This window comes from Hippichthys cyanospilos, chromosome 22 (assembly GCF_059441005.1).
Source record: "Hippichthys cyanospilos isolate Australia breed blue-spotted pipefish chromosome 22, RoL_Hcya_1.0, whole genome shotgun sequence".
NCBI lineage: Eukaryota > Metazoa > Chordata > Actinopteri > Syngnathiformes > Syngnathidae > Hippichthys > Hippichthys cyanospilos.
This window is the reverse complement of record NC_142390.1, coordinates 1,739,981-1,764,845: the sequence shown is the minus strand read 5'-3', so window position 1 is coordinate 1,764,845 and position 24,865 is coordinate 1,739,981. Positions and strand designations below refer to the sequence as shown.

Here is a 24,865-nt window from a genome sequence, read left to right as displayed (position 1 = left end):
CCATGAGATGGTGCTGGTGTGTTGGTGATGAGTGCACAGAGAGACATTTTTTTTAGGTCATTTAATTTCTACGTTTGTATTTTACATTTCCAGTGATCCAGGAATCATTATGTCCAGAGTCCAATAATATTCATTTTTGGATTATTTTGAGCATGTAAATTAGTTTAGTTTGGGGTCATGCGATGTGCTTCCTGTGTGATGTCTTTGCTAAAAAAATATGAAGAGACAGCAAAGATAAGATTTATTTTGTTTTTCTAAAGTTTTTACATGATCACCAAACAGTTGGTACATTTTATAGACGGTAACAGAAAATTCCTGGATTCGATCCTAACATTTAGTCACGCACGGTTGCATGCTAGACATAGGGAAATACAGAAATTTACTTTTTCAGAAATACAAAGACCAGAATCCCAAAAAGAACAATGGTTAAAAACATAAATTACAGCCGGCAAATACAAATGTATAGAAAAAGTACTCGTCTCCAAATCTTTTAAAAACCATAAAAATTAAGCAGATGTCAATAGAAGACTTTGTTCCGTTTAAATACAAGGTAACTAAACAACAGATTTGTACATTGAAGGCACAACTAGTGAGTACATTTCTTGAAATAGAAAACAATTCTTATGTTGCCTGTGTCGTGCGTTCGGACTGTTCTTGGTAGGAGACCATTTTTCTTTAGATGATAATGGACCTAAGGAGACGGAAGCACAGAATGACATCCCTGGGAATCGGTGGTTCAATATCGTTGCCGTCCAGTCGTAGGTAGCGCAGTCGCGGCGCACTGTCGTTGGCGTCCACGGCATCAATGTCCACGGGGCAGACGTTGGAGCTACTCACACCTAAAATGAAGAAGGGAAACGATTACGGTCACTCATAGTTTCACCGGTTACTACAACCGCATCCGTAGGAAACTTGGGAAACCTACTTTTTATGTTGTTGTGGTCTAGGTACAGCTGTTCAAGGCCCGTGGGGATCAGGGGAACCTCGGTGAGCAGGTTGTGTGACAGCTGCAGGTCCAGGATGCTGGAGATGTTGAACACATAGTTTGGTACGCCGCTGCTGCCGAGCTTGTTGTGGTTTAGCCTAAGGAAAGCCACCTTGGGCAAGCCCTTGAAGTAACCTGCGGGGATTTTGTCAATGTTGTTGCCGTCGAGGAAGAGCTGAGTGGTGGTGGGCGGTAGGCCAAGAGGCATGCTGCTCAACTGGTTCTTGGCAAGGTTGATCTGCACCAGGTTGTTAAGACCCTTCAAGCTCACCTCAGTCACGGCATCATCCATCAGCTTATTCCCCTGCAGGTCTAAGAGGGTTAGCTTATCCAGGCCAAAGAAGACTCCGTCAGGGATCTTGGAGATCCGATTGCGGGAGAGACTTAGGTGCTCCAGGCTGGCCGGGAGAGGAAACGGTACCCAGGACAAGAGATTGTCATCCATGTAGAGGTGTTCCAGGCGCGACATTGCATCCAGGGTGCCTTTTTCCACTCCCTCGCTGGTTATTTTGTTACGGCTCAGATTAACCCAACGCAGCTGGGTAGCGTTATGAAGGGAGTCGGCTGAGACCGCTTGAATTTGATTGTTCTGCAGGTAGAGGTACCAGGTGAAGGGAGGGATCGGGGGGATACTCTTCAGACCTTTGTTGTCGCAGTAGACCGCACGGGGGAAGTTGGAGGGGCAGTGGCACTCCCGAGGGCAAGCTTGGATCTGGGCAATCAGTTCCTCGTAAGGCATGTCCTGGCTCAGGCCTTTCCCGAGCAGGCACGCGGAACAGAGAAGCGTCAAAAAGAGTCGCATTTTGATGGACTTCCTTGGATGGAAAGAAATACATGAGAGTGGTTAGCATGTCCGTCTCACAGGTCAGGAGTCCCGATCAATTCCAGATCACTGAGTCTTTGCAGATGACATCTGGTTTAAATTCTTAATGCCCCCAGCGTTTTGCGCAGAACAAATTTTTTCAGACATTTCCATGCATAGAACTTCTTCAAAGACAAAGGTCGACCACTAGTTTTAAGAGATGTGCGCCCGGTTCTCTTGCCGTCAAAGCGTTGTCACTAAAATCGATTACAGGCTGGAATAAACATCATGATAGTCAAGAAACCTACCTCAAATTCAATCAAAAGACGCGTCCTTCGTGGAGTCGTCACAGCCAAACGTTGAGGCTCTAGCGCTCACCTCCTAGTATTTGTACTTCCGTTTTTTTTTGTTTTTTTTCCCTCAACTATACCAGCTTGCCACTCCAATCCTTGACTGGCCAATGAGGACTCGTGTGCTAAGCCTTAACAAGACTCGAGACATGGCCCATTTAGAAAGAGGTCATTGCACCTCTACCTGTTCTACCTTGTCTGCTTGCGTCCGCATGCACCTTAGTCTTGCTTAATTCCTCTGTGCTGCACTTGATCTCTTCTGAACTAACAAATCCCCGAGGGTCACTGCCAATCTCTGCGTTAATTCCGTGGCGCCAAGATCTACAATGTCTCCAAAGTTGTCTTTTCATTGACATCCAGAAATCGGATTGGAGTTTTACGGTTGCGCCCTTGCAGTGCGATAGATAACGCTACACAATACCTGATGTATTTATTGTTATTTTTTTGCTTTATTATTAGTAGCGTTCCTGTCAAAAGCTTTTCGGTGGTATGGGTTGCATTGGTGTGAGGTCAGCTTTAATCAGACTTGCCAATTGCGATGACGGCAGAGACGGCGATGCAACAGGATAATCCCTAGAGACTTGTGCGAGGGCGTGGGCAACACGCCAGACTCCGTCCACCTCGCGTGTTTGCTCTCTTGTGAATCTCTTGTCGAAAGGATGGAAAATATCGGACGTTAGGCTTAAACGTGCCCTTACAGTTGAGCAAAAACTCTTGAAGGCAAAGACTTTTAACCATAAAAGTTCATATACAAAACATGTTGTCGTTACCTGATCTCCCAGAAACTGTACACAGGCAAAGTCCGATCAGTAAGTAGTTTTTGTAAAGTCCGCAGCTGTATTGATTTGTCAGCGTTTACTTGGATTTCCTTCTGAATCTTGTAGTGCTGAAGACGATTTTGTGAAAACCGCCATGTCCTTGGTCCGGCATTTTTGTTTTTCTCATCTGGTTTTGAATGTAGAGGAAGGTACGCATCTGGTCTTCATCCTACCCTACGTGGACTTGCTCCTCACTTGTCAATGTTTGTTATTAATGCTCAGTCGGTTACACCACTCAAAGGCCTTGGGGCCACGCTTGCTAGCTCCGTTAGGTGAATTGATAGAGGCTCCTCAACCCCCTGGTTTTAAACCTTTTTTGGGTGGTTCAATGTTTGGGAATCAGGAGATTAAACTTTAAAATGTCTAGAACTAGCAGGAGATTTGAAGCTTCATAATGAGACGGCATTCTTCTCATTAAAAACATGTAAAGAAGTGAAAGAATACAATGGAAGTCGTCCGACCCCCCTGGTTACGAAACCATTTAAATAGTAGCTATCACACTTTCAATTTCTGCTGACAATTTTGGATCCTACGGTAGGATTTTTTGTCATATACTTTGCCTAGCATAAAAGTATTTACAATTTTAAACCGCATTGCCTCTGGGTTTCCACCTGTTATTTTAAATGGGCCACCGACACCAGAACGTTTCCCTCCACCAAGAGAAAAGTCAAGTCCGATTATATCATGTAGGGATTGTTAAGCGTATTGCAAAATGGAGCAGAAACCACGAAAATATCTTCTTTTTTTCCATTTTCCCCCTCAAGTACCGCACTTAACATTCTTGACATTGTCCACGCACCGCAATATGAAAAAAGAAAACCGAACCCCTAACTAGAACAGAATCGGACAATGTGTTCTCGATTGTTTTGCGTGAAACTACAGATGCTTATGATCTGTATGTGTGTTGTACACACAAGCCAAGAGCTCAGTAAGAGATTTGGCACTTTGACAGTGGTGTCAGCGAGTGCTTGACAGACGATGCAAAGAGCCAAGCATGTTGGTTGCCATGTGCTGGAGCAACTTAGCTTTGCCATCTCTATTTCTGCAGCTAAAAAAAAAAATCAAATGATTTTTTTAGGGGTGCTGCAGAAGAAGGTCCAAGCTAACGCAAAGCTAGCATTGAACGCATTTTAAATATAAACTAATTTTGAAATGAATCATTCTGAGCCCGACGTTTTTTTTTTTTTTGGTGTTTCCATGCAAGCACACATGATATGAAAAAGCTCTATACATACAAACATCTTGGAAACATGGTTTATTGAAACGGAGTTCCTCACAGTGAATTCATGAGCACTGATCTTCCAAAGTGGCTCTCAAACAAAGAAGAGAAAAAAATGATCCAGACAAGATGTGGTAGTTTATGACAGTCACGTTAAGCAACGATAGAGAACTTCTCCAACTGAAAAAGCTGTAGTTTATTATCAGAAGAATGATAGCATTTGAATTCATGCATGAAAGGGTAAGAATACAAAACCACCAACGTGCGCGACAAACAAATATGTGATGCTTGTGGAACTTTTTCAAAAGTTAAGTGTTAATTCTGTTTAATGAACAAGTATTTTACATTTTATTCATGAATACGCTAAATATGTGGTCTTTCTTGCTGGCCCTTTTACACAGCAATGGTTTTATTAAACACGATACTATACATGCTAAACACAGAACATACAAGACAAAGTGAAGCTACTATAGAGACACCGGAGACGCTAACGTCATCGTTTACTCCGTCTTGTCTCTGTTGGACAAGCTAACGTGTCTAATTGGAATGTTTGAAGTGTGCTTTTTATGAAAATCGTCGTTAAATGCGAGCAAGTTGGGGACAAGCCTTGTCATATAGAGCTACAAAAATGAGCGTGTTAGCGAAATTAGCTTACAGCACCACTAAACTAGGGTTTTTTTTCAAAACTATTTTTATTTTCGTTTTTTGGTATCTACAAATATTTTTAAGCATTGAAACTTTAGTACCCCCTGCCATTATTTACTGTATAATCAGATTTTTTTTTCAAGCTTGAAAATTATGCAGTAATACGGTTCCCTTTTTGCCATACTGAATGTGTGAATGTTGAGGATCATTTCAACAAGTAGATGACTTTTTTGTCCTAGGGGATTCGCGGATTATTTCGACATGTGAATCCATCAATGATGGAAATGTGGAATTAAGTTCCTCATTCAAACAAGATCTCAGAGGCCATGCGCAGGCAGTTGGAGGTCTCGGGGGGCATGCTGTGGTGCGTGAGGTTGTTGGCATCCAGGCGCAGATGTTTCAGGTGGGAGAAGTTGACGGGAGTCACGTACTTGCAGAAACTTGACAGGTCAAACTCTGTAGGAAAAAGAGAATAACGTCGTCCCTCAGTAAAATAGACTTGAGGCAACGCGGCGTTGGCCACTTACTACTGATCTCATTGGCTTGGAGGTAGAGTTGCTCCAGCTGCTCATTGATATCGGGGATGGACTGAAGCTTGTTGAAAGACAGGTCCAGCTCCACCAGTGACGTCACATTGAATACTCCCGCCGGGATCCCGGAGTCCACCAGCTTGTTGTGAGAGAGCCTCAGGTAGCGCAGAGCCGGGACCTTGCCCAGGTACCCCGAGCCGATGGCGTCAATGTCATTGTGGTCAGCGTAGAGGATTTCCAGCGAGGCCGGCACACCGACGGGCAGCTTCCTCAGCTTGTTGTAGCTTACGTCCAGGGACAGAAGCCTCTTGGAGCCTTTGAAGGCGCCGGCGACCGCGTCGGAGCTAAGCTCGTTGTGCTGCACGTTGACGGAGGTCAGATTTTCCTTGTCGTTCAAGAGACCGGAGGGGAACTTGTTCAATTTGTTGTGCGTCATCTTGAGCTCGTCAAGAACCTTGGAAGGAGGGACCACCGGCTCCGTGAGAAGGTTGTGGCTGAAGAAGAGTTTCTCGAGGGCGGTCAGTTTGTCGATGGTACCGGCTGCGATCTTCCCGTTGGTGATTTGGTTGTTGTCGAGGACCAGCCACCGGAGCTCGGAGGTGACGTTGTCAAACACGCCGGCCTTGATCTCATCAATTTGGTTATTCTGAAGGTACAAATACTTGATCCCAGATGGCACCATTGGCACAACCTTGAGTTTGCGGCTGTCGCAATACATGGCGCTGGGGAAGTTGATGGGACATTCACACTCGCGATCGCAGTTTGCGCTTGAGGGTCCTATCAATGAGGGCGGCACATAATCGTAGTCCTCGTACTGGCACAATGCCAGACAGACTAGCGCTGCCAACAGGTGTACACGGAGAGGAAACATGGCTTCTGGAAGGAGAAGAAGAAGCAGAGAAGCACACATAAGGTGGTCAACAGAGCTGCAAGAAAAAAAAAAAGAGAGGAGACTCATTCAGCAGCAGTGCCACACCCACTTCTTTGAACCATTATATAACCATCCAAGAGTTCAAGACCTGAGACCCAAAGGGGCAATTTGAAGCCTCAACAACAAATCCGATCACCTTCCTAGATTCCTGTGCACACAAAGGCCACGGCGGCGGTAATGCAACACAGATGTCCCAAAAATCCTAAATATTGCCCATCACTTCGTCACACTTAGTCCTACCATCTTGTGTGTTTTTCCAATCCTGCCGAGGGTGCACGAAAATAAGACTCTTTGAAAACTTGGTCTTAAACCATGAAATTTTACATATCCAAAGACATCTCTACAGACGTAAAAACCTTGAAAAATTCCTTGCTAACCTTGCATTCTCTGCAACTCAAAAGCTCACATCCATCTCCAATCAATTTTGAATTCATCCGTCCATGCAACATACTGTCTTACCTGCTCTCCTCTCACGACGTACTGTCTACGTGGGGTTGGAGGGCCAGTGGTAGAACACTAAAGTAGACGTCCCTGGAGGAAAACACAGAACAGAAAGACAGAGAGGGAGGAGAGAGAGAGACAGGAGAGAGAAAGCGGGGGGAGATGGATAGACAGAGGGGAAAAAGGAGGAGGAGAAGAGGATGGCGGCTGGGAAGGAGGAGGAAAAGGTTTTGGGGGTGTATGTAGAGGTTTTGGGGGGCTTTTTTCTATCCATACCAGTTGTAGAGAATCAGCGGATGGATGTGAATGTCCAAAACCAACAACAGGTGCAAGCAAGTCTGGGTGTCACCTTGTCACCGAGCATCCCAGGTGTTCGTTTTGGTACACCTGGTTGTTCTTTGGAAAAAAACAAAAAGTGGAGTAAAAGGAAAAAAAAAATATAAAAACCCAGAGACTTAAGTGCAGGAATTAATCATCTGTCAATACGGTTCTGGAAAGTCTGAGCAAAAATTGTAGCAAGACGGCCAGAAAAGTCTTGCATAACATTCAGACTGAATTGGAAAGTGCTTTTAGAAGGTAAGTAGAAGCAGATCGCATCCATCTCGTGTTTCCGTCAATGTTTTTACACCACCGCTGCATTCTTTCCTCTCAGCACATTTCGAAGGCCAACAATTGTCCATCTAGACCTTCCTATTGGTTCTACATTGACAACCGAGCAGGGGGGTTTACCTTCTTGAAGAAAGGGGGGGGGGCACGAGAGTTTAGATGCGCCAAATGCCTCCAACATTTGTTGGATGACATTTATCACCCTGTCAACGCACGGCGGGATATCATGGATGCTTTTGATTGGTTGTACTCCACCGGGCGTAGAAGTCAATGTCCTCCCACCAAGCCTAGTTGATCACACACGTTCTAAGCAATACCTCCATCAAGAAGATTAGGTTTCGCCACCATTTGCTAGTCTTTGTAGGCATTCTTGGTGTAAATGCTGAGATATTTGGATCTATGAAGTTCTTGGACTTGGCAAGATTTATTTTCTACCAACTGCAATACAAGATCTAGGTTTATTATTCATTTCAACCCCCTGAACTTGAGAAGTGTCACCACCCCCGAGGCAGGCAAAATGTGGAGAAATAAAGCTCTCATTGGTTCTTTACTGAATCAACTCCCCAGCACAGACACCCAATGGAGAAAACTTTCCGTTCTACCAATGGGTAAAAGTCTTTGAGGCACCAACCTTTGTTTGAAACAGTATCTTCCATGCCAACATTAGCATTGTGGCAAATTGTGTTCCTTTCACCATTGTTACACTCAGTAAAGTGTGCAGCGAATGATACAAAGTCGCAAGCACTTCCCAGGCTGACAAACGCGCACGCACCGAGTAAGCGATTGCACAGAAACTCCACCGGGACGCACATGCTCCGACGGGGCTCTTCGCAGATTCAGGCACACGCAGCATTAGCAAACAGGGATATTCTGGGACGCCTTGGCACTGACACACTGAGTCCTCTAATAAACTCTCAGACAAGACGCCAGACGCCACCTTCTGTCCCTGCCGTGCGGCCATGTGGTCACTGCGAACCCTCGTGGGGGCACATGTGCTGCACAAGTGCCAAAAAGAAGCTCCGCTAGTGATAAGGTAGCAAATTGCGGGCTTGGTCCAGATATTCCTAATGAGATTAAAGATTAGAGCAAGCAAAGGCTGCGAATCAGAAACACATCTGCTTGAGTGCACTTTACCAATGTAAAAGCCGTCTGCTAGCGTCGTTTAACTGTGTGACCAAAACAGATGGAAAACATATTTTTTTAACCTCCCTCTCGTCTCGGGATTTTCACACATCAACCCGAAGGCCGCATTACACGTGCGTCCAACTCCGTTTGCAGCCAAACTGCGGGTAATGAGCCTCGAGCAGGCAATTAGGCTTACGGGGCTTGACGACAGACAAATTGAGCTTGTGTGTGTCTGAGCCAGAGAATCGAAGCAATGTTCCTAACCTCCACATGGGGGCAACAGACTGATGCATGAGGAAACTTAGCCGGCACCATCTTATTCCTAATATTCTCTGTCACATCTGGATCAGGTTTCAATGATCCTCAGGTAAATATGTGGATCAATCCTATAAACTGTTTTAAGTGATATATAGATAATGCTTCAGACATTTACAAATATGTGAAAAAAACAAACTAGTGACAGATGCCATCTGGTGGCTAAAGTTCACCGGAGTATGTTGTTTCTGGTCTGGTTTATTGTAAACCATCCAGAGCTGGTTTGCGTCCCCGCGTTGACATGTAAACCGAAATACCAACAATGTAAATACCTGAGAAGGACTCGGTTCCTCCGTACAACCCTTGCGCCCCGTCGTCGCCTGCTGTATCTGTGAAACTATGTCAGTTTACAAAGGAAAACATACCGGTTCATTTTCACAACCTTCTCATGTTTTATACAATCTCTAGATGGAGCCACATTTCCAGTCTTGGTTCTCAAAAACGAGGTCCTGGAAAACGTAGGTTAAATCCTTGCAGCCCGGTTGTCAGGGCGACTATTTTTACAGATGTTGCGGCAAAAGATCGATGTCGATCTTCAACCGCAAAGGGATTATTTGAAGCTAAACGCTTTGTCTCATCCACTGCGTCCCGCTTCATTTCATTCACCTAAATATTCCCACAGTCTCCGGAGAGCTGTAAATCACAGAGGCCCAATGTGCTTCTCGTGTCAATATTTTTTTGTCTCGGACCATAAAAATGGTCACGTAAAGTGAGGCGGTGCGAAGGTGGCGTTTCCTGCTTGCTAGTGGACCAGGATGTGGTGCATTTCTGCAGTCTGGCTTCTTCTTGGACAATGGCCTTACCTTTGGTTTCGCTTTGGCTCCCAGGAAGTGTTTGGTGACGACGATGCACGGTTTCTGTCAGTACAACCATCGCAAAGGTTTTCCATTAGTATTTTTATTCTTTCAGGACACCTTTAGCGGGAACCCCTTACTCTGTAGATGAAGAGGAACACCTTTGTTGCTGATATATTAGTTAAAGGTTTAAGCTATGATAAGTGCTTGTGCCTTTTGTATGCAATGAGAGGTTTTTATACAGCATTTATATACAGTGTCTATACATACAACATTCACACCGACTTAGGTGTGCAGCGGGGCACCCTTCTTTTGAGACAAACAATAAAGCAGCAATGGAAAGAACATGAGGAAAAATGGCGGAATAAAAGCATGCATATAAATTTTTGGGCGTGACATTTAAAACATATATGGTTTATTCTAAATTTCGAAAGGAACCTTGGTTCTCACCGAACAGCAAAAGTAGGAAAAGGCAAACGAGTGGTGAGCATGAGGAAGCGATGGAAGTCACGCTTACTTGAAAACAGAAGTGATTGAAAACTTTCACGGCTTGGCCGCCTGCTCCACAGGCCTCGTCTCCAAAAAAAATTCAAAATAACCGTCCCGTATGATGCGCGTGACTATGCTACAGTTTGAGTGTGAGAATATATTACGGCTCTACAAATGATGTGCAGTGCGTGTTTGCTGCAAGCCGCGTTTACCAACCGAAGCCGAGCTAAATAACGGTTTTTAAAAAATTGGAATTCGAAAAAAAATGTGCTTGAGGTCCATGTCCGCCGTCGGGAGAGAGTCGGGTCGGCGGGGTGATGGTCAGTGGTCAAACACAACCTTTAACACGCTCATTTACAAACGCACACTTCTTCTGTGGTGGTAAAAGAACAGATGTTGGGGGCAGAGACTTTCTACTTCTTTCTGTAGTTGCCCAGCTGGATGGCGGAGCGGTCGAAAACGCAACGGAAGGTGATGGGTTGCACTTCCCAGTAGGGGACAGGGTTGCTGAAGAGGCTGATACCAGAGTACATGGCCTTCTTTGTATTGAAGCCTGGAGGGCAGAAATCCTCCGTTCCCACCACTCCGATTTTGTTGGCGTGGAGGTAGACCACCTGCGGGAAGGGATTGAATCGATTACGCCGTCGAACCGTTGTTTAAAAAAAAAAAAAAACAATAAGAGCTACTCTGAAAACCCAATACGCTGGAAATTTTTGTACAAACGTCCAGGACACTTGAATACCGGGGCCAAGCAATCCCAATTTGGATCGGCGCCCCTTGAAAAATTACCAAAAAAAAAAGCTGGCCAAGTTACTTGGCTATCAGTTGAGTCGTTTTTGCCAGATGCTAACCATCCACAAATGTTGCTAAAAAGCTCACTGCTAGAGCTCATAACAATTAACCCTTGTGCGCACTTTATACATTGCATTTTTTTCCTAATTTTGTAAATGCTTTAAAGCCGTAATAAGTTAGTTCTAAATATTGTTTTCCTTCAGTTCTATCCATACATATGTAGGTTACATTTATTAACACCCACATTTTTTTTTTTTTTTTTTTTAATGGTATGCTGTAGTCTATTGTCGTAGTCTGTAATGTGATTATGGCCCTTTAAGACATAGCCATTAACTGGTCTTGACTGCCACCTACTGTCTTGAGGTGAAACACAAGCCAAAAAAGAATTTTCTATTTGCTGACATAGTTTGACCGCTTAACAGAATGTTGCAAAAATTCAATGTCGTAAATCCGAATGCATCTCAAAAATTGTCGTTATAATGGTTTTATATGGTCCAAAATTTGGATTATTTTGTACACAAAAGCACGTCTAGCTGCAATCACATTGAAATGTCACAATCGTTGCAATTTGAAATTTTACACGTTTTAATCATATGCTGGAAATAATGCCACAAGGTTTAAAACTCCCATTTCAAAATGAGGGTTGAAACTCTGGAGCTTTCTGATGAATATCCAAAGAAACCCACAAAACAACATTGTGTCTCATGCAAGTCAGCAGTATCTGGGGTCTCACAAATACTTGCGCAAATGTGGCGAAACGTGCCACGATTGTCTTTTTAAAAGGAGAGAAAACAAGTCAAACTGATCCTACAGAGAGGAGATGTCAGCGGTCTTCCTAACGAGTAATTGAATACATGTGATTTTGCTTACGGTTTGCTGCGTGGTTTTGATCAGAGCGAAGGAGTGGCGTCTTATCGCGAATCAGCTAAAACGCAGCCATCGCGATGAAGTTCAAGCCTAACCTGGATGTATTTGTGGTCGGGCAGGCCTGGAGGCACCGTGGTCAGGGCGTTGTTGTCAAGATGGAGTTCCCGAAGGTGGGGGACGTTCACCAGGGTGCCGTTCTCCACCAGACTGATCTCATTATGGCTCAGGCCCAGTCTGGGGGGAACAAGTGACATCACCACTTATCTCATTGTGTTATTATCATTAGTAGTACAGTAGTAATAGCGAGTGAGAAAATGATGACATGGAAACAGTTCACCGACACCTGTTGATGTCCCAATCCCAGTCTTCGGTTGGACCAAATGGAAAATGAAACACATTCTACTGGTCCTGCATCAAAGCTCTCTTTGTTCATTCTCAATTTTCCACCGTCAGTATTTTGTGTCCAACCAGGCATTTGAACGATCCCGCAACTATCGTTTGCGTTTCCAAACTGGATCCAAGGAGATAAAGTGTTTCAAATAGGATGAAATATCCCAAATCCTGTTTTATGGGAAGACCTAAGGCCCATATCTAAAAAAAATAAACGACTTTATTGCCATGCTTAGTGATTAAAGTTGAGCAGTGGAGAAATCCCATAACTCAAACATCCTGAAATTTTACTTCTAGTAAATTATAGTGATGGATAAACAAGAGAAACAAAACATTTTGAATACTTTGCCAGTTGCTTGAGGCCTTTCATGCTCTCAGCGGTGAGCTTGGAAATTTTGTTTCCGTCCAGGTGGAGCTCAGAGAGTGAGCTAGGCAGACCTGTGAAAAACAAATATCCAGAATATCATTTTTGAGGCAGAGTACTTTGTGTAAAATCAAATGAGTACCTTGGGGGATCTCTGTAATCTGAGTGTCGGCAATACGAATGTAGGAAACTCTCTTGAGGTCAGCGAAAGCGCCGGAATCGATTCCTGCGCTCTTCAGGGGGTTGGATCCGAGCTCTGAAACAAAAGAATTCAATAATCAGAAAAATGTGGACGATACATCCCTGCGGGACTCACAAACAAACATTTGTTTAAATTGATTTACCCATGACGATGATGTGGGACATTCCTTGGAAGGAGGCCTTCTTAATCTTGGTGATCTCGTTCTCATGGATGCGCAGCTCCTGCAGACTCTTGGGCATGTTGGCTGGCATCTCCTTCAGATTATTCTTGGACAGGTAGAGGCGCTGTAGCTTGGTCAGCGGGTTGAGGGCCTTGGCGTGGATGTTGCTGATCTTGTTATTCACCAGGATCAGCGCCTGCGGGCGGAAAAATATTGGGATCTTCTACTTGTGCTCTGTTACCAATCAGCGCAACTCTTTTGCATCGTAATTGGGAGCGATGACATAACCGGAGAGCATAAATCAAGCCAGACCACAATGTTTTGCCATGCCTATAACCATGTGTTCACACGTCATAAAAAAAAAATTCCAAGACAGCGAGGCAATTACCTGCTCCGTCGGACTCAATGATTGGCTCCTTCTACAATTCTGACACTTACAAAGTTTCTCCACGATATTGCCTTTCTGTAAGGTCACTGTAAACTTTTCCATGACATCCTGGAAGCTTATCAGTTGTCAGAACAAGTTGGGAGGGGGGCTCTAAGTTCAAGTCCGCACTGGCATTCATCCGCTGATGTTCTATGTTCGCGTAACCGTACGATGCGTGGAATGCAGCCCGTTCCAACGAGAGTCAGATCTCAGAAATCGACGCGAATAGTTTCTGTGCACCTGGTGACTGAGGGAGTGGCGGTACCAAAGGGTTCACCACTATCCTACCTTTAAGCGAACCGGTGAATTCCTTAGTTGCCAGGTGCATGAAAACTGACAGGGTATGATCACTCACAGGTCCAAGGTTCTTACGTGAAGCCCTTTGAGGTTCTTGAAGTCGTTCTCCTTGATCTCGGTGATCTTGTTGTTCTGCAGGTCGAGCAGGGTGGTGTCATCTGGGATGTCCTTGGGAACCTCCTTCAGACCTGTGATTAAGGGGAAAACAGGAGTAATATCTTTGCATGTTCATCAGTTTTTATGGAAATTGGTTTATTCCAAACGGTCCAAAAGGAAGAAACTCGAGTCCAGTGTGTTGACAATATGCTGATGTTCCTAAGGGACCAAATAAGAATAAGTATTCAGTAAGACGCACATGGCAGGAAATGGAGCTGGAAACAAATTTCCTGAGCGACATACCGGCACGCTAAGCTCAACTTTTAACATCACATGACAAGTTGTTTCGAATGAAAGGCATTTGGCGGCTACTGCGTTTTATCGGGTTCATCTACGTTTGACGGGCAAACAAACGGTTTTGTTGTTTGAGGTTTGGGTTCCTTCGCCCGTCCTAGTCGACTTGTTTACACTAAACCCTAACATGTCGAAGACAAAGGGTGTTGCGCTCCTGACCATAGTAAAATGTCAAACTTTACGCAACACTTGAAAACTTGCGGCCAAGAGTTGTCAAGTATGACAAATTAGTAGGCGATTCAGATCCAGGAAATGGATTAGAGAAGTACTGTCTGACACCCCTCTGCAGTTGAAATTCACCATGAATCACGTTGCTTGATATCAAAGCCACGTTTGAATCACTTCCAACAAACGTTAAGCAACTTTCCTCGCCATGCCTGCGACAGATGATTACGACAACGGGAAGTATATGATCGATGAGTCTTTAGCTGGTAAACGCAAGTGATGATCCTTTGGAGTTTGACTAACTCCCACATATCGACTAGTTCCCCAGAACATGCTCCTCAGGGATAGGTTTTATGGAGCGAGCAAGTTTTGCTCTGTACACGAGACCGCTTAAGTACGCTTAACTCGAGTTGTACTCCTACATGGAAACCACTTGCGTCATTCTGCTAACTTGCTCATAATTAAAGTCACCTGTCACCCTTGTGGTTGCGTACCCCTATGAGCAGTCACATGTTTCTAATCACCAAATACGGAGCCCCTGGCAGCTAGCTACTTCCTGTCATTAGCCTTTCCATGATGACAAAGCCACAGTGTTTTCATAACCCACCCTAAGTGTCATTCGAACCCAAATGGGTATTGCTACCGTGGACTGCATGCGGAATGTTTGTCGGACATGTCAGTGTGGTTTAAGGAGTCCAGCCTTGAAGCTTCATCTCCAGGGAGTGCCGTTTGCTCTTTATCGGGCCATCTAAGTAAATACGGTTGCGCGGGGCTTGGTATTTTATGATCCCCGCCCAGTTTGTCCTGGACTCTTGAGACCCGAGCACCCCTTTCTTTTTATACAACAGCCTTTTCTCGTCCTGTGTTTATGCTGTACGTCAGAGTAGAAAAGACATGGACGATAACATTGTAAACTTTTGTGACTGTGTGTAGACTAATTGTGGTCTTTAAGTGGTTTTACAGAACATTTGGGCTTTATTAACATTGGAGAGTTAAGAGTTTCCTCCGTTCCGGGCCTATTGGTAATGCAATTTCCTCTTGGATTCACTCATTCGCTGCCATTGACGGATATAAACATCAGAGATCCATTTTAGCTGAAATGAAAATCCCTTGGATGGATCAATAACCCTAACGCCAGGAAATTTGATCCCATCTGGTGGTCTTACCCAAGTCGGAACACTGGACCACGCGCAGATGACACTGGCAGCGGAATGGGCACTTGGGTCCTTCGGGGAACATCATTGTTTCCTCCACTTGTTTGGGCGACTCGGGCAGACCGGATCCGGCCTCGTCCTCCATCATGAAGTCCAGGAAGCCAGATTGGCGGAAGGGAAGAGCCCAACAGGCGGTGACTAGGAGCAAAGAGAGACAGGCCGACCTCATGGTGCTGCTAGTGGAGGGGAGCCTGCAGAAAGAGGAACAAAATCTCACTCCTCTGGAATAGAAGACGGGTAAAAAGATGATTACGGTCACGTTGAAGATGATAAATTGAGGTGGACTGCCAAAGCAGGCTAAAAACCTGGTTCTCCAATTTAGCAGATTAGGGAACATCTTGAGGAGCAGTCATGATATATCGCAAGACACTGACAACATTGTCGGGGGTGAAATTTGAAGCGTTTGAGACCTTTAGGACCCTTTTACAGCATAACAAAGTGATTAGGTCAGAGGTAATCACTAAATATGATTCCATATTTTCTAATATCGAATGTTTTCAGGACTGTGACATCACAAAAGCCACGTGAATAGGCCTGATGCGGCTGTATGACGGGCTGAGCTTGACAAAAACCAAAACAAAGATGGATTTCATTTGACATTTGTTAGACGGATTGATTAAAATCAATTTACAAATCAATTTACAAATAATTTAGTAGCCGCAAAACTGTATTTGCTTTTAATTTGAAAAAGAATGTGGGCAGGACTTCAAAATATGCGTGTAATATTTCCTTCGCCACGAGTGACAAACCGCTTTATAACTCAGCTGCACAAATTTTAAAAAAAAATCACAAATGTACTGATTTATTGAAACCCATACTTTTAGCGCCACCTAGTGGCAGACAACAATGTAATATTTTTACTTAAAGGTAGTTAATGTTTGTTGACCCAAAATGGTATTCGGTTAGCATTTAGCATATTTAGCATTTAGCATAGAAGATAACAAATGAGTCGTTATATCCACCCTCATCAGCTCATGGCTCAAATCTTTATTTACCATTCATTCGTAACGTTTCGCCTACAGTTTGCTAAGAATGACCTTTTGCGCAGCAGTAATAATAATTCATCCAAAAATACAGCTAGCGAGCTAATGAAAATATGTCATTTGCGTTTAACGTCGTCTATGCACAGCGCAACTGCGGCGCACACTCGCTGACCTTTCACAGGACCCGCCAATCTTCTTGCCACGCTTTGTGGCCTCTGTAAGCTTCGTAATCAAAGGGCACACATAAGCCACATGCAGCTAACAAGCGATTTGGCGCAACGACTTGGATATCGCTACCGCAACGCCAAAACCAAGGCGACACTTCCTACTAATCGACTATTTGCGCGCTCGTACAAACAGTATCTACCGCTTTGTTTTTGGCGCTCGAAAGTGTGAATTCTAACAATCCGAACCAGGGTTACGTGAGGTCACATGGATGACGTCGACCCAAGCCATAATGATTACTCTTGTCCGCTAAAAATGCCGCAGTCCAAGTTTCCTAGAATCCAAGAACGAGCTACATTAGATTCATAATGCGTTTATTGTAAAGAAAACGCCACAAACGTTGATATTGCTCCGCTTGTTTGCCATGTCGTCTCATGTTGGTTACAACAAAGACTTCTTGTCTGAGATCCACGAGGACATGTTGTTCCAATCTCCTCACGGGCTGAGTCACCTTGGCTGCATTAAGCTCTCTTATCTCAAAAAAAAAACAAACTACGAATTCAGCAAAAGAAGCAAAGACGTCTTGTCTGCGCGCGCGGTGGGCCAAGTTTTCGACGGATGCCTTCGAGGCTGTTTGTGAAGGGCGAGGTCCTTCATTGGAAATTTTCATTGTTGGGATTGGACACATATCTGGCAGCGCGCTGCACCCCGCCCCCCCGAGTAGTTCCGAAGATGCGCGTGGAGATGAGTTTTCCGCGGCAGCTAATCCCATCGGTGAAAGTGCACGATCTGACACGCGCTTTGTTTATCGCCCATAAAATCAACAGGGCTCATTTCTTTGGTGTTTCACTTTGATGAGCTTTCTTTATCTATCTTTCTTTATCGACAAATTGCGTTAATCAATGATTGAAATCATCGAAAGATGCAAATGAATCGAGAGCGTTTTCTGCGGCCGGTTTGAAAAAAAATACTGAGCTTTTGGGAACAGGTATTTTAATTAGATAAAAAACACGCTAAAAAAATCTGATTCGTGGATTAATCGCGAGATTAAGCGATTAATTAAATCATTGGACCTTGCAGCATTAGCTCATCATTCACCACAGTTGTACCATAAATGATTTTCCCCCATTTTTCCAAAATGAGTTATGCTTAATGCTTTCGACGATGTTAAACTTTTTAAAAGATAAATTCCCTCGATTCCTATCCTTTTATTTGGATAAAGTTAGCTAAAATCGCAACAGATGACACACCCCCTTAGAAATTCTGTCAAGGCGCTGGCGGGATGTATGGTGAAGCAGGACACGTGTCAAAAACGTGCCGCAACCTGTCTCCACCTCCAACACGTCTTATCTGCATCTCAAAGGAACCCCCCCCCCCCCCCCCCCGTTTTTTTGTTGTTGTTTTAAATCCATGTTTATGTTTTGTCTCCCTTTCAGTGAGCGAGATGGTTATTTTCAAAGAGATGATTGCTGATCATTTTTCACGGCATTCCTTTTTAAATAGGCTTGTAATATTTCCCAGCTGTGGCTTTGTGTGTGTGTGTGCGTGAGTGTGTGTATGTGTGTGTGGCAGGTACTGCAGGGACTTACCATGAGGAGGATTTAGTTGTTTTTAAACATACTTTTTGGTTGAGTCATCAAAAGTTGTCAAATGTCCAAGTAATCTTACAAGTGGTGAATGGCGCTAACAAACATTTAGCTAAACTACCATTTTGTGCACCCGTTTAATTCATTGGATTCAAAATACTTATTTGTGTGGATATATGTATGTATATCGGGGACATTGAGTCAAAAAAAAAAAATATATATATATATATATATATATATATATATATATATATATATATATATATATATATATATACACGTTAGGGTTGTCAAAGATAAAGCTTCAACTGGAGATTAATTCAAATATCGTTTTTATTTTAGGTGTTAAAAAATAATAATAACTTTGTTACCTCAATAATTATTAAAAAAATATTTACTTCCTTTGGCCCCGATGTAAACACCCGTTATGAAAGTCATAGAAAATAGTGTTTGAAAAACGAGATTTTTGCCGAAACAGTTAATTGACTAATCGATGATTGGCTGTTGTCCTCCGAGTTCTATCTTTGTGTTAAATAAAAATTAATTTTTGCATTTCTTTGGAAGCTATTTAGACGAAAAAGAAAAATGATGCCTCTTGTTTGTTTTTTTTGTCTGATGTAACAGGCCAAATCGATAACTATTTTTAAAAAATAAGATCAATACACCTTTCAGATAAATGATTTTTCCAGAAACTGTAGTATCGATCCCCTGAGACTGGTATGGATTGATACCAACGTGGGTATCGATGTTGGGCATGGACCTCATCAAAATTTGGCATCCAGATTGGAAAAAGTCTGCATGTTCTTCTTCACACATGATTGATATCTCAATGTATGACCAAGAAAGCATGTCTTGATCCAAGTCAGCCCCCCTTTCTCCATGGCAGCCTCCCCTCCAAACGTGGCCCCAGTACTCCTAATGAATCCCAGACAGGAAGCAGCGCCCCCATTGGCTTTTGTGTCATTTTCCTAGCTTGCGTTCGACTTTTGACAACAGCGGAGGAAGCCATACTGTCCCCGATCCTCTCAAGGCCACGGGACATTTAAAACACATGCTCTCCTTCCTTCCATCCTCCTCCCACGTGTTTGCCATGAAGATCTTCTGGAAGAGCTCCTGACGACGGATTTGTGACTTTTCAGGAGATTTCACAAGGCGCAACATGTGCAAACACTCAAGCGAGTGAACGAGATTCCCCTTATAAGAAAAAAAAGCCTTATTAGGATTTTTTTTTTCATACAGCATGTTCAACCACATTTTTGCCACCACCCAATTCCATCCCCCCATTGCTTTTGGTATGTTCCTCCCCTGTTTGATCCTCCTAACCAAAAAGCTATGTGCAACTTGCATTGTTCTTTAGCTTTTGGACTCCAGATGGAAAGGAAGAACTTCAAATTTCTTCCGCGCAAACCTTCCATTCACTCATGGCTGCTTCAAATCTTAAACATCTGCTTGGCGCCACGCTGATTGTCCTCCAAGCCCAGATTTTCATCACTTTTGTCTCTCTTTTTGTTTTTTTTTCCTCACAACAGCTGAACCCTATTAGTTCTTTTTGCTGCTGGCAAAAAGGATGTAATGAGTTAGCTGAGACCTCCTCTCAATGATAGAAGATGGAAGCTGTGCAATTACAGGATTAATGACAGGTACATTTTTTTTTCATCTTCAAAGCCTTCAAACAGCCCCTTGAGCAATTTGGCTCCTGCAAAAAAAAAAAAGCAGTTGGGTTGGAGGTTCTTCTTTTCTTTTTTTTGACAGATTAGCTGCTCAAAAACAAGCCATTACTAATTTTAATGAGGTGAATCATCACAGAAAAATCCAACCACCAATTCCTCCCCCCGTCTGGTTCTTTTCGAGAAAAAAAAAACGGATTCTGGAGCCGACGCCACGCAGGAATGCAGGAGGTTCCGCACGGGCTCAGTCCAAACAATCAATCGACCAAGTGTCAAAACAGTCCACTTGGCCTGGAAAAAAAAGACCGGATTGGATGGACAAAAGGCCAAAGAGGGGAGAGTGTGGGACCGGCATCAACAGGCGCCCACCACACCCCCTTTAGCCCAACTAAAGGGTGCCTGAGTGGAATTCCAAGCGGGAATCGGAAACCATGGCAAAGAAATGGAAAACACATACACATCAAATGACGCCGTCCCAAAAACGTCCGTCAGTGCATACGTTTCCCGACATTCTCCCCCCGAAAGTGAAAAGGATGCAGCGACCAACCTGTTCCTGGGAAAAGCAGAAGGCAAAGAGCAGAAGCTGGGACTCCCCGAAAAAAAAACACAAAAAAAATCCGGGCACGTTTGTTATTTCGGGGGGATGAGGCAGCGAAAAGCGGCTGCTCGGGCCTTTGGGGTAATTGGACTCGGGAGCGTTCGACAGCGCAGATCAAGCAGGTGTGCTGTGTCACAACGAGGGGAGGGGAGAGAGACGCAACTGGAGGAGAGAGAGGAGAGGAGAGGAGAGGAGGGAGGGCAAAGACCCAAAACAATTGGTGGAGGCCAGGCAACAAAAACAGCTGGAAAGGGAAGAAGAAGAAGAAAAAGGAGGGGAGGAAAGAGAGAGTGGGCCAGTGATTCAGCTGGCAGCCGCTTTCACATCTGGTAATGATAGGGAGGACTTGAAAACTCCTTCGCTTCGTTCTCATTAACGCACTCCTGCCTAATTTAGTCCCACCATCAGCAGCGACTCAATCTTTAATGTTGGTTATGTCATTTTTTTGAAGAAAAATAGAGCAGTCCGGTGCCGGTGGATCAATTGTTGCCCGCCCGCATATGTGATCAATAAATAAGATACAGGCAAGACTGGCGCTCCTACAAGACACGTGATTGACTCAAGGCACGACAATCGACCAGTGAGGGCGGGAGTTGGAATCTACTCCCGCCCCAACTCCTGCCCTCATCGGTCGGTGGTGGCGCCGTGAGCCAATCACGTGTCTTGTAGGAGTGCCGGTCTTGCCTGTATCCTATATATTATTTTTTTTGCCTTTTCAAACCGTTCCTACTTTATATGTTAAAGATTGTTCTTTCCACTGACATATACTTCCTTTCACCCGTTTATGTTTTTGTAATTTGAATACCCACATCATTTCCACTTTTTTCAGTTTTTCCCTTGTATCTTCTACAATATTTGGCCAATTCAAACCGTTCCACCTTTGTAATATTCACATTTTTTCACAGATTCAACCCATTCAAACATCATTCCACCATCAACGCCTCTCGCTTCAGCGCTTATGCGCAATTTCATGTTTTCTAGCTTATAATAACATGCCTAAAATTAGTTTGGTAGTTGATCCAACAACTTGTGACTGTGGGTAACATGCTAGCTAATTTTAGCATGCTACATAGTGCTGCCTTGTAGAACGTTTAGCTTTTTACCCTTCGGTATGTTAGCATATGCAAATGTTTTGCATTGATAAGAACTCATTTGCATCTAATTAACATTATGTATTGAAATGAATGGCATTTGTAATTCATTTATATGATTGACTTAATCATCGTAATTTGCGGACATTTATGTCCATTTTGAGGTGCCCTCCCCCAATACGTCTGCCATTTTGGTTTGGATTTTTTGCGTTAAAAAGAAATCCTTCAGGTTTTCTCCGATTGGTTCTGTGTTTTAACAAGCTTTCATCAGACAGATGCGCATCACAATGAGATTCATTTAAGATTTCTTAATCGCCTGCAAGCAGAGCACGGCGCCAAAGTTTTATGACTCACCATAAAAGTACGTCAAGAGTTTGACCAAAAGATTTGAAAATTCAAGAGGCTTTAAGTTGACAATTATTTACGCAAAAATTTTTTGCGCTAAAGGTGAAAGGTCAACACAGCGTTTATTTTGTATTCAAGCGCACAATCGCGGATCCCACCTGGAATAAAAATAAGCCACCGGTTTGAAAATCAAATTGTTTACTTTAGTCACTGTTTCCATCATTATTCCGCCATAGGCCAGCACCCCGGCTTTTTTTTTTTTTTTTTTTATTCATACGAGCGGAAATATTTCAAGAATGAGAGATGGGAGTGTGCAAGTAAATCCCAGACTGGACGGATTCTTAAGTCTTTTCGCAGGAGCGGGAACAAAGTTGTCCCCATTTTCGGACCGGTTGTTCCTCGGCTAATGGAATAAACAGAACACACACACACACACACACACACACACACACACACACGGGGCCCTGTGGGAAATGACCTTTGTGGGCCGATGCAAACTAATCTGGCCGCTGACGCGTATTCATGTGATAATGATGCTTTGCTGGAGGAAGTTTAGTTCAATGTTTGCACTGTTTTCTTTCACACACACACACACACACACACTCTGGACGGTGGTGGCAAAGGCAGTCCTTTGTTTTGCTCTAAAAATTCTATAGCATGAAAACTGACTCTCAAAATATTGTATTTCTTTTATTATTTAAAAATTACATCATGATTTCATGCTTCAATGCCTATTGGCAGTGCGGTCATTCTTGTATGCATACCTTGGCCTCCAGGGGGCAATATAATAAAATCATATATAATACATAAAGATGAGTACGATAAAGTACGATAAAGATGAGTTTCAACACTAAGTTGACTTGGTAAGCTGCAGTAATATTCGGTGTTTTGTTTTGTTTTGTTTTGCATTAGGGAAGCCAGATGTCAAACTTTGCCCATGTCGGGCTCATTTACTGCCATTACAAATTGTCAATTTTGGACATATTGAAAACCTCATGTTTGTGTCATGCATTTCCCCCGATTTCTGCATAATCCTTTCAACGACAACACGTGAACTAGAAATGTTTGTGTTAAGACCCCAAAACCATCAGGGGGCGCTCAACTTATGACATTCCCGTTATTAGCCTTTCAAATTCAGCTCAAGTTGGGCGATAATAAGGCCGGGTTAGTAAAAAATCCCCGGACAACCAGGTGTTAAATATTCTAGGTTGCCTGAACCTGACACCATGTTAATAGCTAGCGTCTCCTGCCATAAATCTACATTAGCAACAAGTGTTTAACGGCTACCGGGTAGCTATAATGGGTCCCACGTATCTTCCCAGCTGGCGAAGCCTTGCTCTCTTTCCATCGCTACGACTGGACTTTTGATTGGCTTGCTCGTGAGGTGAGCAGCCAAGAAGCTTTGCCAGAATCCTTTCAGTGTGTCGGACGCCAAGATTTGAAATGAGAAAAAAAAAAAACACACGCTTTGAAAGTCATATGGACATTTTCCCCCTTAGGCTACATCCAAACAAAATGAATCACACACAGTAAAACCACCGTGCAAATCCAACAAACGGCATGTAATAGCATCGCACTAACTCAGCCGATTTAAATGCTTTTAACAGCAAAATGAACATCTTGTTCGAGAGAAATGAGCTATTACATTTCTCAGGCCCAAAACAAATAGGCTTCAAAATATGTAAGAAAAATTGACAACGCCGATGTATCGCATCTGTATCCAATAAGATTTCTCCAACGCATTGCTGCAAAGCATAGTTACATGTAATATGATACGCTGTTTGCATGTTAGGCCGTCAGACTCCTTTTGTGTTTTTTAATGGGTCTTTTTTAATTGTTGTAATGGCTTGTAATTATGTGGTAGATGGTGTTAAAGAGCTTGCACATTTAACATGTCCTGCCTTGAAATCACACCAGATGACACCAGGACATGAATTTCTCTTCTTTTTTTTTTTTTGCCATGTTACATAATTATTTTTTGTACTCGTTGCTTACGATTATGTCAGGGTTTGTTTCTAATGAAATCTAGACTGGAAAAAGCCAGTGACACCCCCCTCCTCCTTTTTTTTTATTTGGCCTGCGGAGAGCGTGTGTGTCAGTTAGAAATGCAGGAAAGTTGATGTTTATATCACAAACAATTTTTAGGCTCTATTTTTTTATCCACTTAATTTTTTTAACTTAATATAATTTATATAAAAACGGAATATAGATTCAAAATTATATATATATATATATATATATATATATATATATATATATATATATATATATATATATATATATATATATATGTCCACTTATTATTCCATGTTTTTTACTTTATAATTAATTTAAAAAAATATAGATTAAAAAAATGTATATATATATATATATATATATATATATATATATATATATATATATATATATATATATATATATATATATATATATATATAATGTGTTTGTTTTTTGTACTGTTATTTATTTATTTAATGAATGTTTTTCCTTCATATTTTATTCATATTTCACAAAAATCTAAGCACCCAAATTTATATTTAAAATCAGTAAATTTATTATCTTTATTTTCTAAAAGCATCAGTAAATCAACAGTATTCTATGTAAAAAAAAAAAAATCACAGAAAAATAAATACTTGTGGGGCTAAAATGTTTTTTTTCTGATTCCATTATTACTATTATTATTATGATTAGATAATAGAACATCAAGTCACGCCGTTACAAGTCTGCATCCGTTGTTTTTTTTTTTGTTTGTTTGTTTTTTCTCGTTTCTCCCTGAAGTGTAAAACCACAACGCTGGCCTTTTCCCAGCCATCAGGAATGTTGTCGGGGCATCAGTTTATTTGATCTGGACTATAAAATGTGTGTGAAGCTGTATGCGTGCGGGTGTTTGCTTGTGCGTGTGTTTGTGTGTGTATACGTGCGTGCGTGCCTGCTTATTGCAAGCAGACCAGTAACATGCGCTCCATTGATTCTTCCTGGAAAATCTTGGCTACGTATGGTGAAAAATGGCAACAGATCTGATGGAAATTTCCTACCAAACATCTTGAAACGT

General features: G+C 42.8%; 3 protein-coding genes across 3 annotated transcripts; all 3 read right to left on the bottom strand.

Annotated features, from left to right (window-relative positions):
• Positions 1–224: 224 nt before the first annotated feature.
• kera (keratocan) lies at positions 225–2,326 on the bottom strand. Its single transcript, XM_088406595.1, has 3 exons — positions 2,096–2,326; positions 926–1,800; positions 225–839 (listed from the first exon to the last, which is right to left on the bottom strand). Exons 2-3 carry the CDS (start codon positions 1,785–1,787, stop codon positions 676–678), a joined length of 1,026 nt encoding a protein of 341 aa, XP_088262721.1. The 5' UTR covers positions 1,788–1,800; positions 2,096–2,326; the 3' UTR covers positions 225–675.
• Positions 2,327–4,195: 1,869 nt separating this feature from the next.
• On the bottom strand, positions 4,196–6,909 carry lum (lumican). Its single transcript, XM_088405792.1, has 3 exons — positions 6,740–6,909; positions 5,347–6,225; positions 4,196–5,275 (listed from the first exon to the last, which is right to left on the bottom strand). Exons 2-3 carry the CDS (start codon positions 6,218–6,220, stop codon positions 5,121–5,123), a joined length of 1,029 nt encoding a protein of 342 aa, XP_088261918.1. The 5' UTR covers positions 6,221–6,225; positions 6,740–6,909; the 3' UTR covers positions 4,196–5,120.
• A 3,050-nt stretch (positions 6,910–9,959) lies between these two features.
• Positions 9,960–20,524, bottom strand: dcn (decorin). Its single transcript, XM_088406705.1, has 8 exons — positions 20,327–20,524; positions 15,331–15,569; positions 13,625–13,737; positions 12,808–13,021; positions 12,606–12,719; positions 12,444–12,537; positions 11,805–11,943; positions 9,960–10,664 (listed from the first exon to the last, which is right to left on the bottom strand). The coding sequence occupies exons 2-8, from the start codon at positions 15,545–15,547 to the stop codon at positions 10,464–10,466; spliced, it is 1,092 nt and encodes a 363-aa protein (XP_088262831.1). The 5' UTR covers positions 15,548–15,569; positions 20,327–20,524; the 3' UTR covers positions 9,960–10,463.
• Between the last annotated feature and the right edge of the window lie 4,341 nt (positions 20,525–24,865).

Coding starts and splice junctions, on each gene's coding strand:
- lum (XM_088405792.1), bottom strand. CDS start 6,220: ATGTTTCCTCTCCGTGTACACCTGTTGGCAGCGCTAGTCTGTCTGGCA. Junction 5,276..5,346: donor CCAAGCCAATGAGATCAGTA/GTAAGTGGCCAA, acceptor TTTTTCCTACAG/AGTTTGACCTGTCAAGTTTC.
- dcn (XM_088406705.1), bottom strand. CDS start 15,547: ATGAGGTCGGCCTGTCTCTCTTTGCTCCTAGTCACCGCCTGTTGGGCT. Junction 12,720..12,807: donor GTCCCACATCATCGTCATGG/GTAAATCAATTT, acceptor CTTTTGTTTCAG/AGCTCGGATCCAACCCCCTG. Junction 10,665..11,804: donor CCGACCACAAATACATCCAG/GTTAGGCTTGAA, acceptor CCCTTCCCGCAG/GTGGTCTACCTCCACGCCAA.
- kera (XM_088406595.1), bottom strand. CDS start 1,787: ATGCGACTCTTTTTGACGCTTCTCTGTTCCGCGTGCCTGCTCGGGAAA. Junction 840..925: donor AGACCACAACAACATAAAAA/GTAGGTTTCCCA, acceptor TCTTCATTTTAG/GTGTGAGTAGCTCCAACGTC.